The sequence below is a fragment of the Schistocerca americana genome, chromosome 7 (assembly GCF_021461395.2).
Source record: "Schistocerca americana isolate TAMUIC-IGC-003095 chromosome 7, iqSchAmer2.1, whole genome shotgun sequence".
NCBI lineage: Eukaryota > Metazoa > Arthropoda > Insecta > Orthoptera > Acrididae > Schistocerca > Schistocerca americana.
Window position 1 is genome coordinate 224,249,769 of NC_060125.1, and position 17,334 is coordinate 224,267,102.

Here is a 17,334-nt window from a genome sequence, read left to right on the forward strand (position 1 = left end):
GCACATAAAACCCACGCCGTAATAAACGGCGACAGACTCTCGACAGACTCTTATCCATTATAGTGTACGATGTGTTAGCCAGAACCGAGGAGGATGAGGTGTCGTTCTCAGGCGGTGAGGGGGGGAGGGGGGGGGGGTGCGGGGTAATGCGCCCTCTTTCAAACTCACTGATTTAACGGTACAGTTCGCGCATACATCTGCCAGGCATCCTGCACGTCTGCTCAAGTCACACTGATCCACTACCTTTGCTTTATAGTGACAACGAGAGCCGCAGGCACGTTTTACCGGTAGGTGGTGTTGCGCCGTGATATTGAAGTTCACCTTGAAGTCGCCGACATGGTTCAAATGCTAATCGTTTCTGCAGAACATTCTAATGTACACGTCCTGTGAATATGAACGTCCTCTCTCTAGTCGTTCAAGGTGTTCTATTTTTCTGAATGTGATGTATTTGCAGAAAAGATTTTATGCCTTCTTGCAACAGATCTGAAATATTGACAAGATCTGCTTCCTGCAATGTTTAAGAAATATTTCCTCGTCTGCATGTTCCCAGGGTAGACAGGAACATATGGTATGACGCATTTCATTCAAGTAAGTGCTGCACCAGACTTTAAATCTGGCCACGATTTCCTCTGGCCAGTTTTTATGCTGTCAAGCGTACAAGTAGTCCAGTAAGTAGTACTTTTAAACTATATGTTGTGTACAATAAAGACAAGTCTTGATTAAAAATTGCTTCATTTCTAATTATCTTTTACTGTGGTAGAAGGTAGACGTAATTCTATTCAGAGGGTCTCTAAAGAGAGTGTGGCTTTGTGATGAGCTATTACGTACCATTGCGTAACAGGTCGATTATTGCAAATTAGCTTTGGAAAGGAAAGTTTTCTCTCTTTCTAAATGAATGCGAGTAATATTTATTCAAGAACTTTGTGTATTCGGCCGTTTAGTGTATTGTCGTCTTATCACTAAGTTCTTGTTGAAACATATTTGACCCTTCGTGATCTCTGTTAGATGGAAAATCGAGAAAATATATTGATGTGCTGTCGTAATTCCAAAGCAACACATAGATGTATGGAAATCTATAAGCACCATGAAAATAACAGTAATTAAAATCAGTATATTGCTGGTAAATACAAGGATTAATTAAAAAATCATAATATTAATAATTTTAATTCGAGTGGGAATTTGATCAAAACGCAGTGTAGGAATTGAATGGTCATAATCCTTTTAAATGCTGATTCCGGCAGTAACACAACAGTTTTGTCATTTTGGTTTCCGGTGCTGGCGCAGAGCCTATGGTTCCCAGGAGAGCAAATTTATCAAAACCCATTAATATGACTCAGTTCGCATTGGTATCCTGCGTGGAGCGACAGTGTTCCAATCAGTGTCAGGCAACATTTACTTCGCTTTGGCTAAGTGGAGCTTTCAGAAACATTGTTATTCAATTATTTGTCCTTGTGTTATGGAATCCATAGTTGTTAGATAATTCTCGCGAAGAACTTAATTGTACAGTAGTAATACTCTCCTATAAGTGAGTCTGACGTACACAATGTGTTCAAGATATTGTTTTTATCAAGCATTTAACTCTTTGTCATTAACATCTCTCGTTCATCACTTTTATAGTTATTATTGTTTTAGGGACCTGGAGAACAACGGCATCACCGACATCCATCCAGAAGCTTTCCTGCCCTTCACGCAGCTGGAAGATCTGTAAGTACGGCTTGTAGATATTTAATCCTTTAATATTCATACACTTCAAGTGTCTTTAGTAATATTGCTTTGGCCACACTAAATTCATCTGTCTACTTTCTAGCAGCAATTTATTACATCCACAGTGAAATCATTTTGTTAGAATAACTAATAAACATTGATGCTATGCATTTTGTCTTGATTGCTATTATAACTTTACGTATATCAGAGCAAAGACGTAATTTATCGATATACCACAGAGATGGCATTGACATCAATGACATTTTATTTCCGTACACTGAAATACAAATACGTTGCATAATAATGTGAGTTAGAGTCAGCTGATGTAGGAAGATTTAGTATCAACGAAAATTCATTTAGTGTAGGTGAAGGTTCATAAGCGTATATCCCGTCATTTGCAGCAATTCAGAAATGAGTTAATAAATCGCAATAGAGCAGTACTTGATTTTAACATGATAAACTTAAAAAACCGCCGAGATAGTGAATAATGCGGTACTGAACACAAGTGATTAAAAATGTATGAAAAATCTACCATGTCATTCAGTCGGAATAAAGTATATGTTACGTCCACATGGAGATTTAACTATGAGTAGGCTTTATGCAAAACGGGTGCTGCGTTTATTGAACGCTGACAAAAAGCCCATCAACTTGTTCGCTACTGAGTGTTGGACGAGGATTCTCTGCTTCAAGAAATTGAATATCAGTCAAAGGAACGAGTTGAATCTCGTTTGCGTATGTGTGAAGTCGATTTCATCTGCCAGAAATATTACGGCTAGTGTTTCCTAGGATGTAACAATTCCTCTTGTTGAACAGCTCGCTAGAAGTAATACAGTATCTGATCTTACATATCAACTGTATTATAAAGGACGTGAGAAGAGGGATCAGCTTCCATAGGACAATGACCTGATCTCAAAAGTATTTTGGCATTGGGAAAACCGAGGTATAGAAGTGAGAGTTGCTAGAATATTCACGCTTTTCATTCTATTCGGCAACCTTCGATTTCCACCTATTTCCATCTACTATGAAATTTGTGCCTGGGATGAACTGATATAAGAGATGAACATCCCCTCGACGAAGAGGTCATTAGATACGGAGCTCATGCTCGGACTGTGCGAGAAAACAAGCCTTTTCCTTTTGTAATAGAACCATCTCGCTACTTGCCGTAGCTGATTTAGGTAAACTACGGGAACCTTAAGTCTAGATGGCCGGACTAATAGTTGAACTACCTACTTCCCGTATGCGAGTTCAGTGGCTTACCGCTACGCCACTTCTTTCGGTTGAGTGATTTAATCTAAAAACACGACACTCTTATGTCTCTAAGTCAGAGCAGGATTTTGCATAATGCAACTGTAAGTCAAAAGTGCATCATCCATACATATCATTGGTTGATTTGGAGGAGGTCATCGGCCTAATAGGATTAGGGAAGGATGGGGAAGGAAGTCGACCGTGCCCTTTCAAAAGAACCATCACAGCATTCGCCTGAAGCGATTTAGGAAAATCACGGAAAACCCAAATCAGAATGGACGGACACGAGTTTGAACCGTCGTTCTCCCGAATGCTAGTCGAGTGCGCTACCAATGCGCCACCTCGGTCGGTGTATACAAATCATGAAATTGAATGTATGCAGATATGTATGTACATATGTGCCGCATCTTCTCCTAAATCACTGGACCGATTTCAACATAATCTGTTGTCCATATCACTTACTATCTTGAGAGAATCTCTGTGGGAGAAAGAACTACCTACCTATGAAACTTTGGGGGAGAAGGGGGAAGGGGGGGTTCAAAAAGTATTGCAGTTCATGACGCCCGAATTCGCAGATTTTATTCTTCCAGTATTTAAAAATAAGAGCACTGATTTGTTACTTCTTTACTACTAACAGCATTCGCTATACATTCCGGAGACGGTATTCGTGTATACCATTTAATGTAGCTGCAACATTAAATCATTGTGTGGCACATAGTTCATGAGATACGACTTAATAAACTCTGCCCAATCGTGCATGATGTTTTAATATATTACTCCTTTACTACTAACTATATTCGCAATACATTTCGCAGACGGTTTAAGAATATATCCCTAAATGTGCCTGCAAAATTATATTACTGCACAGCACATAGTTCAGGAGATTCGTTAAAAACTGCCGCATCATGCATGACTTTTAAATTTATTACTTTTTTCCTACTAATTCTATTCACAACGAAATTCGCATATAATATCCCCACATGCCGACCATATAGCCTCAAAATGATATTGTATGACATATATTTCAGGACATATGATGTCATAAACAATGAAATGCATGAAGAACTGCTGCGTCATGGATGACTATTTTATTGATTACCTCTTTGCTACTAATTCTACTCGTAACACATTTCGCAGATAGTATAAAGATGTACCACTGAATGTACCTGCAAAGTTATATCATTGTACGACACATTGTTCAGGAGATATAACGTCACAGACATTGAGCTGCGTGAAATCGGAATTGCAGGAACGTATTCTATACAGAGACGGGTGAAATATGTGTACAAATATGAGTGAATAATGTTATACATATGTGAAATACATGTGACGTGTGCGTGCTCTGGGAAAGCCACGGCTGAAACGCTCCTCCTAAACCCCTGGATTGATGTTTACCAAACGTGGTACACAAATTACTATCGGGAAAGAAATATTGTTGGGGGTAAAAGCCAGCAACCTCCTATTGTGAAATATCGTGGAGAGAGAAGTGCGGGAGGAAGAGATAAAGAGACACAGATATAAGGAAGGAGGAGATGGCCACAGTGAAGGGGGACAAAAAAGGAAGAGGAGCAGATGGACAGAGAGAGCAGGGAGGAGGGGATGGACAGAGAGAGGTGGAGGAGTAGATGGACAGAGAGGGGAAGCAGGAAAATTAATAGAGAGGATGGTTGAGGAGATGAACAATGAGGGTAGAATCAGAATAAATACGTATCCGGGCAACGCCGCGTACTCAGCTAGTACACCATAAAGGAGGAATTAACAAGCCCAGAACATGCCAAAACACGTGGAGTTTGAGCATTTGGGTGGCCCTCTCGCGGTGACTAGACGAATCTCTCATGAACTGCGCAGCTCTTTCTTGTAAATTCTCTGTCTTTTCAGTTAATCCACCTTGGTAGGAGTCTCGGTCCGTCGTCCACTCTTTAAAACATCGTCGAACCGGTTTTATAAGTCACCTCTTTAATGCTTAAGATTCTTCCAGTAAATGTATCTGGCTTCTGCCTTCCCACAAAAAGATTTACGCACTGGCTGCGCCTTACGTGCTCCAGACGATTGTGTCTCATTGCAGTGACAAACATCCTAGTCAGACAATGTTTGATATTTACGTATACATACGCACATTAATTTACAATTATTTATCATGAGAAGGATTTGCCTATCTTGGCATCAAGTAATCGTCATCTCAAGTCTGTATGCGTGATAATTTCTTGACGATGTCATTTCAGTGTTGTCTGTGACAGCCTCATAAAGCTGCTGGCGTTATCTTTTCCCTTTAAAAATTCTGATTTTGGGATTTGTGCTTCATTCTGCATGCTGATAATCAACCGAGCAACGTAGCGCAAAGGTTAAGGCACTGAATTGGATAAATTATGATCGAAACCTCCTCCGGCCATCCAGAATTAGGTTATTCCTTGAGTTCCCTAAGTCTCTTACTTCAGATGTCTGGATGGTTCTTCCGAAAATAACGTGGCCGACTTCCTGCCATCAAGTGCTATTCGTAATTGTGTCTTCTTCTCCTCTTCATGGAGTAAACTTACAGTCTGTTTCGTCTTCACTAAAACCATTTGTTTCTCGATTATCCTAAACCTATCATTCCTGTTGTTTTATAATTGATTACTTGTTTGACCAAACTGTCTTCCTCCATTCTGTTGATACACTGTCTGACCTGTTGCATCCGGTCACATATTATTGGACATTAATATTGGGGTTCGGAGGAAGGCAATGGCAAACAACCTCTGCTAGGACCTTGCGTAGTCGGCGGTGTGGATCTCCCGCATCGTTCCTTACGCTCCTCGGAGTATGGGACCTCATCATCATCAATATTGGGGATACCCACCCTTCGCCTTTATGATGGCTTCAACTCTGCTGGGAAAACTTTCAGTGAGGTATCTGAATGTCTATAAAGAAGTGGCAGCCCATTCTTTCTCAGCAGCCGACACCAGAGAAGGTAGTGATGTTGCATGCGACGAACTAATGCCAAGTCGACATTTCAACCCATCACAAACGTGATCCATTGGGTCCATGTCGAGTAATCCTTTACATTTCCTTGAAAATTGCATTTTGGCCTACTGTATTTTTCTTTTGTCTTTCCTGGTTGATGTTGATGATTCCATTCCGTATGTTATAATAGGATTATCCATTCATTTGTAAAATTTTAACTTTGAGATCATCCTTGTCTTGTCACCCATAGTTCCATATGTCATTTGAAACTTATTTCATGTATTAGTGACATCGGTTTCATATTCATAGCTAGTATCGCAACCTAACAGCTGAATATATGACACCTATTTTATTGGATTTCACCTAGTAGTATTTTGGAGCGGACTGTACACTTTCCTTTTAGAGCTATTAATTAAGATTTAGGCTGAAATTATTAGATGGCAGTTCTCACATTTTAGACGTTGTACTGAAAACTAGGTGTCACTTTCTGCTGTGTGAATACTTATTTGGTTGCGGCAAAGAACAGGGTATCTATGTTTGTGTGTTCTGGTAGTAATCTCACATCTTGGTGTTCCTCTCTAAAGACATGACGGTACCATATACTGTAATGGTCCCTCTCCCTTTTGAATGTAGAAGTTAGGTGACTGCATCATTTAGATCGTGTTCTCCTCTCCGATGCAGTGGTTCTTCATTGTCATTAGCATCTCTATAAGGCGATCACATTCTCTTGCATATGATTTTAAAAGGAAATTCTCCTCTTTTTCCCAATACTGTCATCATTTCTCAGAATTATGATGCCTGGACAGGCATTTAACACCATTCAGGTTGAATTTCCGATGATCTACGACTTTCTGTGAATGTAATACTGCTAAGAAGTTATTTTCGTAAATAACTGGACAACACTGGCATTACCGAGGAGTAGGAGGACTGTACTGAAGGGCTGTTAAGAAAAGTTCTAAGGTAAGTGAACTTATAGGTAAACTTGTAAGTGAATATATATGTAAACGTGCATGACTTATAGCACGGCTTTTGTTTATATGCGTAACAAATAAACACAACAAGAAAGGTGAATCTTCGGTTCGGGAGGAGCAAGATTCCATTTCCTTTTACGGCCTTCCAAATTTTGCATGGTTTCCGAGAACCATTCTAGGTGAATTACAGTGTATTGCTTTTTATACAGCCTTGATGGATGTCCTTTTCCATCATTTTTAATCAGGACTAGTGTTACAAATCCAATCACTTAGCCTCCAATGATACATTGGAGCGTATCTGTTGTTTATTCTGCCGGTTAGATTCCCTACAAACACAAAAGACTAAGGTTCTTTTCAAGCAACTCTTGCACCAATACATTTTTCCTGCTCTTCTGAATCAAAAGTATACATAAAACCCTGAAATTTTCCATATCTGTATCGTCAGAAAAAGAAATAAACAAAGAAGCAAAGACTGCATGGAGTAATTTTGGTGATTCAAATAGTTCGATTTGTCCAAAAAGCGAAATAATTGCAATCATTCTGTATTACAATTTTGCTAAAAGATTTTGTTAAAATGTTTTGGACTAGCCCCGATTCGAATATCTGGGAGGAGACTGTCAAGTGGAAGGTGACCATGACAAAAAGACTGAGTAATCAACGAAAGGATAACGTCCTATGAGTCGCGGGTGGCATATAAGACGTTTCAACGTGATAGAGAAGAATTTGAATAGAAAAATGCAAAGGCTCAATCTAGATATAGTGGGGGTGGGGGGGTCAGCGAGTGAAATGAAATGGAAAGAAGACAATGAATATAGGGTGTTGTCAAAAGCAGCAGAAAATAGTTTAACGAGAGTAGGATTCGTTATAAAGAGGAAAGTAGGCCGGAGTGTGAGCTACACTAACAGTAAGTGGGCGGATTGGGTGCACTTCCAGATAATGTAATGACATTTTTTATTTTCTTATAAACGACTAGGCTGAGCACACTAGCAACCTAATTACTAATATTTTTTTAAATGGATGCAAGCTAACACAGCCACAAAAATAAAAATTTTCAAAAATTTTCAATCATATATCAAATTCTGCAGCCCCAAAAAGCTACACATCAAACTTTAGATCGTGAAATTCGTTATCATTCTTTTTAAGCTTCTTCATTTCTTTATATTTTTAGTTTAATGTCACCATCTTTAAAAATTGCAAGTGCTCAACACCAAGCTATAGAATTAAATGAACAAACTAACAACTACAGCTTCAATTGGAAGAGAAAGATAAAGAATGTCTACAATTAAAAGATTTTTCAAATGCCATAAAAAGTCGTCCAAAATATTGATACAAAAACTATCTTTATTAATGAATCAGGATTATATTGCTTAATATTAAAATCAAAAAAGAAGAAGCAAAAGCACTTAGAGGTGCGAAAATCACTTTACTATACTTTCAACTACTTTTTAAAAGCAATTAAATTTTATGTCTTTTTTGCCTTTCTAATTCTAACTACTTTTTTTCAAGCCTATTAAATTTATTCTTCTATAAATAAAAGTTGAAAATTGACTGTCTACAACAAACAAAAAATATTCGATAACAGAACTGTTATTTACAGAAATTTTGAATAATAATAATAGTTACAGATTTAATACACTGTACAAAATACGTAGATAAAAAATTAGAAGAGATTCAATAACCATAAGGCACTGTATCATAATTTTCTAGAACAACTCTTTTATCAAACTGAAATGAAAATTCTTTCTTAGCCTGTTTGTTAACCAGATTTTTAGTATCAACATCTCTGGTTATCTGATTGTATTCTAACTGTATGTTTTCTTTTACTTCACTTTCTAGTAGCCTTATCATAGATTCAGCATTCAACTTTTGAATATTCTTGTAATTTAATGTGAATCCTTTTACCTTCATTTCTCTCTTCTTAACATTTTTTCATAATTGTAACTTTTGGGACCTGTGGAAGCCCAATATGTAATCCAATTATTTGCTAATTCATTAATCCATTCACCTAACATACAACCTGTTTCCTCAGTATTTTTACCATTGTCAATATATACTACAGACTCAGTATCAAAATATGCAACAGATTCTCCAAGTTTATCTAACATATCATACAATCTTAACCTTGCATTTGATGTAGTGAATGCAGCTGCATTGTTTTCCGCATAGTAATCCCTGAAATTGTACCTCATCTGAACCATCTACTTTGTAATACAATTTACATCTAATGTATCTAATCGATCATCCAGTAATATCTCCTAAAATCGTTGCAAATCTGTCACATATTCTGTTTGACTCATATTTTGCTTTTGTCCAAATTTTCCCCATAATGAATTAAGACATATCTTAGCAACAGCTCGTTTTCCAGGATTTTCCTTCATTCTGTCATGATCTAAGTCAATGTCCAATTTCTCTTTAACTGTCTTGATGTATTCTTTATCACTTTCAAAATTATGTGAACTAGTTTCTAATTTTCTTTTCATAAAGCCTTTCACTTAATTTTTAAACAGCATATTGCTTTTATGTTTAAAATCCCATACTTCATAGACTTCTGACACTTTATATCCTTTTTCTACAGCTTTCTTTACTTCGTCTGTTACCCAAGTTCCAATAAAACTTCTTTCTTCGTGACTGTGATTACATTTACTTATTTGTTCTTCTACACATTTGACACACAAATGAAAAAACAGTTTTTCATTTTTATTGATTTGGATGTGTACAGGTAAAACAGGATGATACAATCCTCTAGGAGCCTATACTTTACATTTTATTAAACTACACCAATTTTTAGAATAATATCTTGGTCTATACAGTTTTCTTTCACATTGCTCAGGATAATAATCTTAATATTGCACAGTAGGATAAAGACTACATACATCAATGTATTTTAATTTTGAGCTAATACCATCTGATTTAGCTCTTAATTTTATTGCATTTGTTCATCCACCATAAAATGCACCTCTTGGATTCAGTGGTTCAATAACTTCTGGTAAATGCTTTAATTTTTTAAGCATTTTATACTCTATTGAGTTCAGCCAATCACATTTCCACTAAATTGTACCTGGCATATCGTATTTCTACACTTCTTGTTAAAGTCTTTCGATGAAATTCATCCATCGTTTCCTTATTTTTATTGTTAATTGTTTCACTTTTGAAACATTTTTTACAACCATGCCAATAACAATCATGGTATTGGCAAACAGTATTAGTTTCTTTATCAAATCCATCTACTTTTGCTCCTGCAACTCTTACTTCTCCACCATTAAGAGCATGTTGAATGTTGCTATTATTTAAACTATCCAACCAAGCTATCGATTGTTTATTGTAATTTTCCTTCTGTTCTTTATCCAATACAGCAATTGTATTTTTCGGTAAATATTTAGATCTGTAAATTGCCATACAAATGCCAGCAATAGTTAAATAACAGAATGGATCAATGTTAGCAATTTCCAGAAATTGTTTTCTTAATTCCAAACAACCACTTCTTAATATATTTACATCAGAATTACACTACTCTTTAATTTCTTTCTTCATATTGAACACATAATATTCTTTAACTCTGGAACTGTGCCATTTAAGAAATTCTTCTCTATCGTTTGGTTTCACAGTGTCAACACAGTAGCATTCAGTATCAGGAATTGGTCCTATGTAGTTTCCAGTTTCTGGATTATTGAACAAATGTCGGAAGTAACCTTTCTTCAGTTCTTTTAAATCAAAAGTTTTTGCAAAACCCTTGGCTAAAGTTACTACTATCTATAATTTTTATACCTAACTGTTTGATCTCCAGTAACATTAGTTTAGTTCCTGTGTAGATGGTATATGGCATTATTGTATTTTCAACACACTACTTCAAAATAAATTGGGAATCGTAACCTTTTGCTATGAATCTGTTCTTTTCAGATATCATCCACTTACAGAATTCATCATTTGTCTTAAATTTATAAACAGTATCACCTTTAAAATTGTGGACAATTATAAGATTTGGAATGTCCGTTCCAGTTTCTTGAGTTGCTTCATAATCAAACCACATGTATCTTTCAGTATAGGTACAATTCACTTTCTTTGGAAAGTCTTTCTTACAACATTTAAACACAGTCTGTGTCGTCAGGTCAACAAGAGCTGTTGCAGGACGAATTGATTCACGGATCCAGTTATATGGCTCCTTCCGTGTATAGAGATTTTACGACTATGACGAGTGGGGCCTGAAGATGGCATCAATATAATACCGAAACTGGTAGCACATAGAAGTTCATAAAATAAAATAAATTTCTACAATAGATACGGCTGTTGGTAAATTATTGTATCAAGAAGAAAATAAATTACTTTTGTTGCATTTTCAAAAGCAGAGGTGACAGTAGACCTTTTTGAATGGTCGCCATGCAAGTGTGGGTGCGGAGGGGCTCCACATAATATTTACAAAGAGTATGAGCACATGCTTCCCTTTAGGACGGCTCTTTCCCTCCTGCACTCCACGTTTCCCCTAAAGCACCAGCCCATAACCCTGACCACTACCCTCTCCCCACGCTTGCCCTGCTGCATCTACCATCCATGTTGTTTTCTGCGCACGCTACTTAAGAATGATGTTGTACTGGTCGCCGGACACGTCAGAGCTTACAAGGGAAGACCTCAGACACGGCCAACGGATTCGGCTCAGATTTGGCAGGTCGCTTGTGTACAAACTAAAACGAAGGAATCTAAGTTATTTTGGGTCAACACCCCCGAGTTTTTGAGAAAATCACCCCTAAAGGTTGTGAAGAGCAATGGACTCATAATAGGAGGGATCGATAGATAATTGTCAATAGAGCATTTTTCATCATCAGGTATGGGGTCCGCAAACGCAAACTTTCCCAGAAATCGAGAAAAGAAACGTATACAACTGTCGCTTCTGTACCCACATGGTAAACGCTATTCGGCGACAGCGCTGATAGCGCACTGGCCAAGGTAACTGGCTGGGACTCGAAGAACCCGGGTTCGAATCTCGAAAGATATGACACAACAAACAATAACTAGTTACTACAGCATAAAAAGACGAGCTAATTACTACAAACTACATACAGTACTCGTCATGTATTACTTACGAAAGGACACTGTATTCATTCACAAAACGTATTTCATTCGGCGCATTAACGATGGAAAAATCACTACACGTATCCGCGAGGTTCGCGGCAGCCTAATGACAAAAAAACGACTCTTTCCGACTGGCTTCTATAAGGCTCGTGCTGGACACCTTCACTCTTCCAGGTTCACAACTATGATATGACGAAGAGGCAACCGGGGCAACTTAACTCTCCGCGCATGCATTCTGTCCCGTGCCTCGGTATAAACAAGCGTCGCGCGGTTGGCTATCTGTGATCCCTTGTGAGGAATGCGCAGCACTCTTACTCGGAGTTGTTTTCATGTGACAAGGCTTACAAGTTTAATACTTTACTAACTCACGGCGATTGGGAAATTAGTTTGCCTACCTTATTATTATCATTCCTTATTGATTTACTTACCTTATTAACCCTCCTATCCCTATTAATTAAGATATGGAAAATTACAGACGAAAAGAATAACATCTGCTAGGTTCCTTCGAGATTCGAACCTGGGTTCTCCCATGCCGAGCCAATTACCTTGGCCATTGCGCTATCGGCGCTGCCGGCGAAAAGCGTTTTGCATGTCAGTACAGAAGCGGCCGTTGTAAAAGTTTCTTACCCCAATTTCTGGAAAAGTATGCGTTTTCGGACCCCATACCTGATGATGAAAAATCCTCTACTTACAATTATGTATCGATCCCGCCAATTTTGAGTTGATTCCTCGTCATAACCTTTAGGGGTGACTTTCTCAAATACGAGCGGGTGTTGACCCAAAATACCTTAGATTCCTTCGTTTTAGGTTGTACACAAGCGACCTGCCAAATTTGTGCCGAATCGGTTGGCCGTGTCTGAGGCCTCCCCCTTGTCAGTCCTGGCAGACAGACTGTGATGGTGGCAGGTGAGCAGCATTGGCGCTTGTGCCGGCAGGAACCTGGGACACAATGCATTCCCCGTGCTGCCGACGGCCGGCCTGGAGCGGTTACTGGTGCTGAAGGTGTTCAACAACGGCGCGCTGCGGGAGTTCCCGCCCCCGGAGCGGTTCCCGCGCGTCCAGCGGCTGATGCTGGCCTACGCCTACCACTGCTGCGCCTTCCTGCCGCTGCTGCCGCCGGACCCGCCGCCCAAGCCACCCCTCAAGGACTCCGTCATCTTCCCCGAGGACCCCGAGTTCGACATGAGCCTCTGGAACTCCAGCCTGACCGACCTGTGGCCGCAGCTGCGTCAGTACCTTTACATCATCTCACTGTGTTTGTATCTCTGCCCTGCAGCTCGTTACAGTTTTAGCGCTTTTATTCTATCTTATTCACTGTGCAGCCTGTGCTTAGACATAAGGTAAGCTAGAGTTACGAACAGGCTCGCTGACTCCTAACTGGGTTAACGTTTTATCCACAGCCGTATTTTAAAACACGCACTGCTTTCACTGCCCTGATTATTTGGCGTTTGACTTGTAAGTCCGAAAGCAAAAGGAGAACGGATCACAGACAGTATTTCTTTTGCATGTACATTAGCTTCTCGTTGTGATGATAGACTTATCTGTAGCGTAGACGAGCGTCTAGGTTATGTTAGAACGTGAAAGGTTAGTTTCGAGTTGATTAAGCCAACGCGTCTTTAGCTGTGACTGTAGACTGATCTGTAACGTAGTGAGAGATATAGGTTAGGTTGGAGGGTAAGAGTTCGATTTCGAGTTGATAAGCCACTGTATTAGATTAGCAAATGAGACGCTTAAATTAGTAATTGAGTTTTCCTATTTAGGGAGCAAAATAACTGATGATGGTCGAAATAGAGAAGATATAAAATGTAGACTGGCAATGGCAAGGAAAGCGTTTCTGAAGAAGAGAAATTTGTTAACATCAAGTATAGATTTAAGTGTCAGGAAGTCGTTTCTGAAAGTATTTGTATGGTGTGTAGCCATGTATGGAAGTGAAATATGGACGATAAATAGTTTAGACAAGAAGAGAATAGAAGCTTTCGAAATGTGGTGCTACAGAAGAATGCTGAATATTGGATGGGTACATCACATAACTAATGAGGAGGTACTGAATAGAATTGGGGAGAACAGAAATTTGTGGCACAACTTGACTAGAAGAAGGGATCGGTTGGTAGGACATATTCTGAGGAATCAAGGGATCACCAATTTAGTATTGGAGGGCAGCGCGGAGGGTAAAAATCGTAGAGGGAGACCAAGAGATGAATACACTAAGCAGATTCAGAAGGATGTAGGTTGCAGTAGGTACTGGGAGATGAAGAAGGTTGCACACGATAGAGTAGCATGAAGAGCTGCATCAAACCAGTCTCTCGACTGAAGACCACATCAACAACAACAAGCCACTGTATGAGTCGTTTCTTTGGTCTTCAGTCCAGAGACTGGTTTGAATGAATGGTTGAAATAGCTCTGAGCACTATGGGACGTAACAGCGGAGACATGAGCCCCCTAGAACTTAGAACTACTCAAACCTAACTAACCTAAGGACATCACACACATCCATGCCCGAGACAGGATTCGAACCACCGACCGTAGCGGTCGCGCGGTTCCACACTGAAGCGCCTAGAACCGCTCGGTCACACCGGCCGGCAGAGACTGGTTTGATGCAGCTCTCCATGCTACTCTATCCTGTGCAAGCTTCTTCATCTCCCAGTACCTACTGCAGCCTACATCCTTCTAAATCTGCTTAGTGTATTCATCTCTTGGTCTCCATCTACGATTTTTACCCTCTACGCTGCCCTCCAATACTAAATTGGTGATCCCTTGATGCCTCAGAAAGTGTCCTATCAACCTATCCCTTCTTCTAGTCAAGTTATGCCACAAATTTCTGTTCTCCCCAATTCTGTTCAATACCTCCTCATTAGTTATGTGATCTACCCATCTAATCTTCAGCATTCTTCTATAGCACATTTCCAAAGCTTCTATCGTCTTCTTGTCCAAACTATTTATCGTCCACGTTTCACTTCCATACATGGCTGCACTCCATAAAAATACTTTCAGGATCGACTTCCTGACACTTAAATCTATACTCGATGTTAACAAATTTCTCTTCTTCAGAAACGATTTCCTTGCCATTGACAGTCTACATTTATATCCTCTCCACTTCGACCATCATCAGTTATTTTGCTCCCCAAATAGCAAAACTCATTTACTGCATTAAGCGTCTCATTTCCTAATCTAATACCCTCAGGATCACCCGATTTAATTCGACTACATTCCATTATCCTCGTTTTGCTTTTGTTGATGTTCATCGTATATCCTCCTTTCAAGCCACTGTCCATTCCGTTCAGCTGCTCTTCCAGGGCCTTCGCTGTCTCTGACAGGATTACAATGTCATCGGCGAAACTCAAAGTTTTTATTTCTTCTCCATGATTTTAATTCATACTCCAGATTTTTCTTTTGTTTCCTTTACTGCTTGCTCAATATACAGATTGAATAACATCGGGGAGAGGCTACAACCCTGTCTCACTCCCTTCCCAACCACTGCTTCCCTTTCATGCCTGTCGACTCTTATAACTGCCATCTGGTTTCTGTACAAATTGTAAATAACCTTTCGCTCCCTGTATTTTACCCCTGCCACCTTCAGAATTTGAAAGAGAGTATTCCAGTCAACATTGTCAAAGTTTTCTCAAAGCCTACAAATGCTAGAAACATAGGTTTGCCTGTCCTTAATCTATTTTCTAAGGTAAGTCGTAGGGTCAGTATTGCCTCACGTGTTCCAATATTTCTACGGAATCCAAACTGATCTTCCCCGAGGTCGGCCTCTACCAGTTTTTCCATTCGTCTGTAAAGAATTCGTATTAGTATTTTGCAGCCATGGCTTGTTAAACTGGTAGTTCGGCAATTTTCACATCTGTCAACACCTGTTTCCTTTGGGATTGAAATTATTATATGTATATCAAGAGGAATTCGTAGATGTGTTGACAGAGTGATCTGTAAGGTAGACCGAGGTCGAGGTCAGGTTATCAGATGACGTTTTAGTTGTGTGTTAATCCCAGCTTACAGGCTTCTTGTTTTATTCATTAACTTCTCCATACAACAGAGGAGAAGCCAGAGCAAACATAACGCAGATATTTCTTAACTGATCAACTATTGACGACTAATATTATATATCAGGAGATATCAGTAGATTTTACAACGGTACAAACAATGCCCCATCATCATGAAAATAATAGAAGGAAAATGCCTGGGGAGAATGTATGGATAACGACAATACTTCAGTACATCTCCCAGATAGAATAAACTCTGAAATCGACAACATACTCAGAACTGATGAGACTTGTGGAAAATAAAAAATGGAAAACGAGAATCGCTGCCAACAAATCTTCGGATTGACTACATAAGGAAAAAGACTTTCATTTTCAGTGTCTATGCACTATTGTTTACATGGGTGCCTTGGTTCCTGTCATCTGGGCGATTCATATTACCGATAAAGTTTTCAGACGATGTAACAGTTGTAACGTACCCATTTTTCACACAACAATAAATCATATTCTTTTTTGTCAGTTTCCAAAATGCTACTCCAGGCAGGTGTAATGAATGTGCGCAACGGAAAATAATAAACGCTAAAATGAAAATTTGTCCCTGTCTCACTACCCCCTGAAGCACACCTCAGGATCTCTTAATGGACTTTAACATATAAATTACAATCTAAACATAAATGAATGATTAAGGCAATTAATACTACTAAATGATAAACGTTGTTCCTGCTTATACATTTATTGTAGATTAAACAGAAACCCTTTATATCACAAAGTTTACATTTCCTAAGTAAAATTACTCTGCCCCTTATTATGACTGCGCGATCTAATATTAGTAACGCGAAATGACTGACATCATCTACGTACGAAACACTAGAAGACACTACTTTTAAAGATCATCTACGGTGGTGTGGAACCCCAGTGGAAATACACTAACGTGATCACAGCTGTTTAGCTTTATAGCCCTAATAAGCCGAAGCAATTTGTGATGTCACCGTATGTACTGCGTCTGGTGCGTCGGCGTGCTGGTTCTCGTACACGATTGCGTCGATGGAATAACTTCAGTCACAAAATAAAAACTCTTTCAAACACTAGGACGGCAGAAGGCCGTCCTCTAACTAATATACTCTAATACTGTCTTCTCCTCTCTGTGTTCTACAAACGAGAAACGTGAACTCCCAGCCACAAGGACGCAGTTCAGATAACGTCTCAATGTAAGTATAGGCAGAGGAAGTACCCTCAATTACTGAACGCCGTGTACTCAACGACGACTTCTAACCCAGAGGTGAAGTCCAGAATGGCATAGGTTCGTAACAATATAGTGCCTAACTGTTCTAACTATAAACTCTCCTGAGAGGCACACACACGGGCTCTCACGACGGAAGGCCTGGCCTCTCCACTGCTGGCTTCCCAGCAAGGCTCGGCTCCCCACCCTCGTAATT

General features: G+C 39.3%; 1 protein-coding gene across 1 annotated transcript in view; it reads left to right on the plus strand.

The window, feature by feature from the left end:
* The window catches only part of LOC124622852 (lutropin-choriogonadotropic hormone receptor-like), a 315,610-nt gene that overhangs the window by 176,283 nt on the left and 121,993 nt on the right, over nt 1-17,334 (plus strand). Inside the window, exons 8-9 of the mRNA XM_047148644.1 lie at nt 1,633-1,704; nt 12,857-13,149. Of these exons, the coding sequence (XP_047004600.1) occupies nt 1,633-1,704; nt 12,857-13,149 (365 nt within the window). The remainder of the gene's footprint in view (nt 1-1,632; nt 1,705-12,856; nt 13,150-17,334) is intronic.